Raw genomic sequence first — 7,210 nt, 5'->3', positions numbered from 1 at the left:
TATTCCCCCTTTCCAATACTACCCCCCCCCCCTTCTCCATATTTTCGTGTAAGGGATTTTGCGAGGTTTGAGTGGCGGCAGGTTTGAGTCTGATCTGGCGGCAAGACGGAGAAACTCTCCAGTTGAGTTTATCCTCTCCCAGTACATGGGCATGCTTGGATCCTACTCCGATATGGCAGTTAAGATGGAGGGGCAGATGTACCCCCAGACATACATGCAACCCTCCTCCTACTCCTCTCTCTTTCGCTCCGACCCGTCCTACTCCATGTTCTCCTCTAGTTTACATGCTGCAGCTACTGGACATGATCCGTTTAGTTTACACGATATGGGAGCTTCAACTTACAATTACAGTAATATGGGATATGGTTACATGTCTCCATACTACAGATATATGCGCCAGCCGGTCAAACAGGAGATGAACTGTGAATGGATTGATCAAGATACAAAGAAAATGTGCAACAAAGTTTTTCATACAATGCATGATGTTGTAACCCATCTCACTGTTGATCATGTTGGGGGTCCAGAAATTACAGATAATACTTGCTACTGGAGTAATTGTCCTAGAGAAAAGAAACCCTTTAAAGCCAAGTATAAACTAGTGAATCATATCAGAGTTCATACCGGAGAGAAACCCTTTCCATGTCCTTTCCCTGGATGCGGAAAATTCTTCGCTCGATCTGAGAACTTGAAGATACATAAGAGAATACATACAGGTAGGTTTTATACTAAAATACTAGAATAAAAAATCACAGTTTAGTGTATAAGAATGTATGTATGTATGAATTTATAAGAATTAATGATTTACATCTTATTTCAGGCGAGAAACCGTTTGAGTGTGAGATTGAAGGTTGTGACAGAAGATTTGCAAACTCCAGTGATAGGAAGAAACATATGCATGTTCATACCACGGATAAACCCTACTATTGCAGCTATAAAGGATGCGATAAGACCTACACCCATCCGTCCTCACTTCGTAAGCATTTAAAAGGACATGAAGCTGAAGCGGCAGCTTCAGAATTTAGTGACGAATCTCATAGTCCTTCTCCTCATCCTTTCTCTCAACCCAACCCTCACACCAGCCTACCCAACCCAACCTCAGGTTCTCTACTCGTCCCAGAGTATAAAACCAGTGATAGTTTTCGTCCTTTTCTCACGGACGATGATCCGTATAAGGTTCCAGGGGATTGGCAGTCTAGTTTGTACTCCTATCCTCCTCCTCATCCTCATCCTCATCCTCCACCTAAACTCACTCCTTCTCCTTTCCTTTCTAACTCTCTTCATCAACTTTATTAAATGTTTAGTTTTAATTCTGTGATAACATCTAGCAGGGTGTCCCAAGAATAATGGAAAACTATAATCTTGCAGAGTGTCCCCAAAATAATGGAAAGGATTATCTTGCAGGGTGTCCCAAAAATTATTTAAAAGGATTATTGTTGTTGTTGTTTTTTCTAAACTTTTAAATATTCCAATTCAATTTTAAAAGTTTTCACTAACTTTTTTCTGCACTGCTCGGTTTTTTTCTTTAAAAAAACAACAGGAATTTTACATTTTTCAGGGTGCAAGAATCTTGAATCTTGAACCTTGAATCTTGAATCTTGAATCTTGAATCTTGAATCTTGAATCTTGAATCTTGAATCTTGAATCTTGAATCTTGAATCTTGAATCTTGAATCTTGAATCTTGAATCTTGAATCTTGAATCTTGAATCTTGAATCTTGAATCTTGAATCTTGAATCTTGAATCAAGAACGGATATCTCAAGGGGTGGAGGTGCTCTTAACACATCGTTAGAGTTTATTCAACCATGCTACAGGGTGTACACAGATAAATTTCATTACGACCAAATACAGGGTGTCAATGGTCAAAGTAGGAGCACAAAACCTTCATTTTAAGTTTAAGCCTTTTAACAATCTGTTTGTGTTTTAATCATAAGTTTCAAACTATGAATATTTCACGCTAACTAGAAGTTTTTTCATCGGACACCCTGTTGTGAAAAAATCCAACCCGGGGGAGGTTTTTTTATCCCTCTTAACAATTTTCTATGAATTGGAGGGTTTAAAGAAATCTCTTCAGATCTTTTTCAGAATTTAAGAGAATTAAAAAATAATTCATTTCGAATTCTTAAACTGTTAAAAATGTGACCAGTGAATTTCGTGTTTCTTATTATTATGTTCAAAAATACTTTTAGTGCAATATATTTACTCTTTAGTTTGATCTCCTTAAATAAAATATATATGTAATTCAAATCACAATTCTTTTTATTGACTTTACATGGTTAATGATGTGTATTCATCGTTCATTGTACATGTTTAATGTTGTCTATGCAGAAAGTATATTTAGTATATTATGTCCATGTTTATGGTTTTATATTCCTTTGTCTGTGGTCTATATGTCTATAGGTCTCTGTATGTATGTCTATGTAGGTAAAATATGTATGTGTCTAATGTCTCTGGGTATAATATGTTTATATCTAAGTTCTTTAGGTATATGTCTATGTTTATGATCTGTGGGTATAATGTCTAAGTCTGTGGGTGTAATATGTCTATGCTTAAATTCGGTGGGTATCATATGTCTAAGTCTAAGGTCTCGAGGTATAATATGTCTATGGTCGATCAGTGGATAATATATTTCTATGACGATGGTCTGTGGGTATCGGGTATGACATGTCTATGAATAATATGCATTATGTCTTTTTCTGCAGGTATAAAATGGCTATGTCTCTGATCTGTGAGTATTAAATGTCTATGTCTGTGGTCTCGGAGTATAATATGTCTATGTATATGGTCTGTGAGTTTAATATGTCTTTGACTATGGTACGTGGGTATAATATGTCTATGTCTAACGTCTGTGGGTATAAGTTTCTATGTCTGTGGTCTGTGGGTAATATCTGTCTATATCTATGGTCTGTGGGTATTATATGTCTATGTCAATGTTCTGTGGGTATAATATGTCCATGTCTATGGTCTGTGGGTATAAGTGTCTATGTCTATGGTCTGTGTGTATGATTTGTCTATTTTTATGGTCTGTGGGTATAATATGTCTTTGTCTATGGTCTGTGGGTATAATATGTTGATGTCTATCGATTGTGGGAATAATTTGTCTATGTCTATGGTCTGTGGGTATAATATGGGTATTTCTATGGACTGAGGGTATAGTATGTCTATGTCTATAGTCTAATGAACATAATATGTCTATGTCTATGGTCTGTGGGTTTAGTCTCTGTCTTTGGTCTGTGGGTATAATATGTCTATGTCTATGGTCTGTGGGTATAATATGTTGATGTCTATGGATTGTGGGTAAAATTTGTCTATGTCTATAGTATGTGGTATAGTCTATGTCTACGGTCTGTGGATATCGTCTATGTCTATGGTCTGTAATTATAATATGTCTATTTCTATGGTCTGTGGGTATAGTCCATGTCTATTGTCTGTGGGTATAATATGTTGATGTCTATGGATTGTGGGTATAATTTGTCTATGTCTATAGTCTGTGGTATAGTCTATGTCTACGGTCTGTGGATATCGTCTATGTCTATGGTATGTGGGTATAATATGTCTATGTCTATGGTCTGTTGGTATAATATGTTGATGTCAATGGAGTGTAGGTATGATTTGTCTATGCCTGGTCTGTGGGTATAATATGTCTACGCCTATGGTCTGTGGATATCATATGACCATGTCTATTTCTGTGGTCTGTGGGTATTATATGTCCCCCGGAATGAACTGTTTGTCCCCTAGAATGAACTGTATGCAAACCCAATTAGATTTGGAATGCTTAAAGTTTTAAAACTCCTTTTCCCACGAAAATCAGTAAATGGACCAATTTGGATATATTTACATCTAAACCAAGATTTGTTCTCAGCTCAGGTTCTCCCAGAATAGGTTTAAGTTTAAGATGGTTTCAGGATATCTCGTGAGAATAAACCTGCTTTTTTTGCTAAGATACTTTAAACATCTTCCATCCTTGCTGTCCTTCTCAGCTAGATCTCTAAATTCTTGTAATTCATCTGTTTTTTTTCAGTTCCATAGTTCGTTCTCCTTTTGTTTACATAGTTCTCCTAGTTCTCCCAGTTCTCTTAGTTCTTCTAGTTCTTCTAGTTCTCTTAGTTTCCCTAGTTCTCCTAGTTCTCCTAGTTCTCATGGTTCTCCTAGTTCTCCTAGTTCTCCTAGTTCTCCTAATTCTCCTAGTTCTCCTAGTTTTCCTAGTTCTCATGGTTCTCCTAGCTCTCATAGTTCGCCTAGTTCTCCCAGTTCTCATAGTTCTCATAGTTCTCATAATTCTCCTAGTTCTCCCAGTTGTCCTAATTCTCATAGTTCTCATAGTTCTTATAGTACGCCTAGTTCTCCCAGTTGTCCTAATTCTCATAGTTCTCATAGTTCTCATAGTTCTCATAGTTCTCATAGTCCGCCTAGTTCTCTCAGTTCTCCTAATTCTCATAGTTCTCATAGTTCTCATAGTTCGCCTAGTTCTCCCAGTTCTCCTAATTCTCATAGTTCTCATATTTCTCATAGTTCTCATCTCCTAGTTCTCCTCGTTCTCATAGTTCTCATAATTCTCCTAGTTCTCCTAGTTCTTCTAGTTTTCCTAGTTCTCCTAGTTCTCCTAGTTCTCCTAGTTTTCCTAGTTCTCCTTGTTCTCCTTGTTCTCCTAGTTCTCATGGTTCTCATAGTTCTCATAGTTCGCCTAGTTCTTATAGATTTATTGTTCCCCCTTTTTGCTTTTGTGAGCACCCTTGTTTCCTATCTCGTTTATTCTCCTCTAAGAAAGAGGATTTGTAAAATTCAAATCTTGTATTTGAAATATGTTATATGTTGAACCCATATTTATCTCCCATTGTGGGTTGAACCAAATCTAAGAAATATCTACAATGATACATACAAAATATGACTATAGAATAAAAATGGCCCCAGGAGGAGCGGAAAGATAGGCGTGAGGGGTAAAATCGGGGGGTTGGAAGGGGGAAAAGGGAATGGCTAAGGAGCAATGAGAGGGAAAGGAGAAAGGGAAAGGGAATAAAGGGCAAGGGAGGTCAAATGGACTAGTATTGTTCTCCATGTACTTGTACTGTGCAAATGGACTAGTATTGTTCTCCATGTACTTGTACTGTGCAAATGGACTAGTATTGTTCTCCATGTACGTGTACTGTGCAAATGGACTAGTATTGTTTTCCATGTATTTGTACTGTAAGAAAGAAATTTTTGGTACACTCTGACCAAAATTGAAAAAACTTAAACTTTTCATTTCAGAATTGTCAAATTCTTTCATTTCAACAGAGTTATAAAACATATGTATACGCTATTACACTTTTACGAACTGAAACTTTTAATTTTATTAACCAAGAATTACAGAGGTTTTAAAACCTAGGGCTTGCTTTCCTAAATCGTGTTCTATGAAAGATCCTAGGGGAATTTTAGAATCATTTTTGTAAGTATAAATAGTAAGGTCTTGAAAAAATCAATTTTGTTGTCTGTAAGTAAATTTTGAGATTTATCTAGGTTTTACTCCGGGTGGTCTAGCTAATCTATATCAAGGGAATGAAGGTATCACAGCAGTAATCAAGGACTGAAACAATACATGTGATGAGCTAGATGTAATGAGTTGACCTTTCTTTACCTTTCCCACCACCTGGAGCAAACCCTTCCCTACTCTTCCCACCACCCTGAGCAGGTGTGAAGATCAGGTGTACTCAGGGATACTCTAGGAGCATCTTTCTCACGCCTCAATCTAACCCTGACTCTCCGAATAGGCCTTAGGGACTAAGGGCCCTGAGTTATCAGAAATAATAATTGAGTTACTCAGTACTCTTAGTTTTCTTATGACTAGTCAAGACTAGATCAATAATTAACATTTAATTATCGTCATTTTTGCGTTGCACATAATAGAAATTGTTTTCAAACCCAGAGTTACTAAACAGGATTGAAATTCAAATTTGAAGTTTATTTTTATTAATTCCAGGGCCCATTGCACAAGGATAAACACGATTAGTTCATTTACAAGATCATAGAATTCCAGAGATGATAGTTTAATGCCTCATTACAATCTGAACACAGTTCAGTCCATGGACCTCTGTTAGATTATTTAATATAAAAAGTATGAATGAATGATATCAAGAGAGTAAGATTTAAAACCTGAAAACCAGACCACGAGAACTAGAAAACCAGACCACGAGAACTAGAAAAATTAGGGGAACTGAGAGAAGTAGGAAGACTAGGAGAACTAGGAGAACTAGAAGAATTAGGGGAACTGAGAGAAGTAGGAAGACTAGGAGAACTAGGAGAACTAGAAGAATTAGGGGAACTGAGAGAAGTAGGAAGACTAGGAGAACTAGGAGAACTAGAAGAATTAGGGGAACTGAGAGAAGTAGGAAGACTAGGAGAACTAGGAGATTTAGGGGAACTATGAGAAGTAGTATGAGAGCTAGTAGGACTAAGAGAACTAGAAGAATTAGGGGAACTGAGAGAAGTAGGAAGACTAGGAGATTTAGGGGAACTAAGAGAAGTAGCATGAGAGCTAGTAGGACTAGGAGAACTAGAAGAACTAAAAGAAATAAAATAGGAAAGAAAGAGATATTTAAAGATCAGGAAAACTTACAGGAAAAGATTAATTCTGAGAGCTAAGAAGGCTCGGAGAACTGAAAAGTAGGAAAACAAGGAACAAAGTAGATCAGTAGAACAATGAACACAGTAGAACAAGAGAACTAGAGAAGAACGATAGAACTGAATAACATGGCTCCAACTGCACAATACGCAGTATATGCTTTGAAAGAAAGGTTTTCTCTCATCAGTCCTAGATGATCCCACTTCCTTTCTAACTTCCTACTCACTTACTCACTTCCGGGTTTATATGATAACCTTCGTTCCATCATACATCCAGGGGGGGGGGATATGAACTGAGGAGGGGGGATTTATAAATATGAAAGAGGAGGATAAAGTTTATTGTGTACCTAATATGTGGAAAATATATTGGGAGTAGAAAAGTAATCTTTTATATTTAAGTCAGAATATATAATATATAGGGCTAAAGCAATATTCTAAATATAAACCATAATATATAGGACTAAAGCAATATTCTAAATATAAACCATAATATATAGGGCTAAAGCAAGATTCTAAATAAATACCAAAGCTAAAACTAGAGCTAGAGCTGGAACTAGAACTAGACCGAAAGGTTCAGCAAGAGCTAGACCTAGTACTATATCTAAAGGTTCAGCAA

The 7,210-nt window shown here is 36.7% G+C and overlaps 2 protein-coding genes across 2 annotated transcripts; one reads left to right on the top strand and one right to left on the bottom strand.

The window, feature by feature from the left end:
* Positions 1 to 238: 238 nt before the first annotated feature.
* LOC111709410 (zinc finger protein ZIC 4) lies at positions 239 to 1,580 on the top strand (the record flags this gene model as incomplete). The annotated part of the gene is given in 2 exon segments (XM_023483069.1): positions 239 to 713; positions 818 to 1,580. Coding segments are annotated over 2 exon segments (951 nt in total), but the record flags the coding sequence as incomplete, so codon positions are not given.
* Positions 1,581 to 6,147: 4,567 nt separating this feature from the next.
* LOC111709413 (putative protein TPRXL) lies at positions 6,148 to 6,860 on the bottom strand. Its single transcript, XM_023483072.1, has 2 exons — positions 6,850 to 6,860; positions 6,148 to 6,535 (listed from the first exon to the last, which is right to left on the bottom strand). The coding sequence occupies exons 1-2, from the start codon at positions 6,858 to 6,860 to the stop codon at positions 6,148 to 6,150; spliced, it is 399 nt and encodes a 132-aa protein (XP_023338840.1).
* Between the last annotated feature and the right edge of the window lie 350 nt (positions 6,861 to 7,210).

This window comes from Eurytemora carolleeae, unplaced genomic scaffold (assembly GCF_000591075.1).
Source record: "Eurytemora carolleeae unplaced genomic scaffold, Eaff_2.0 scaffold963, whole genome shotgun sequence".
Taxonomy (NCBI): Eukaryota; Metazoa; Arthropoda; class Copepoda; order Calanoida; family Temoridae; genus Eurytemora; species Eurytemora carolleeae.
The sequence above is the reverse complement of the archived record's forward strand: the minus strand, read 5'-3'. Positions and strand labels throughout refer to the sequence as shown.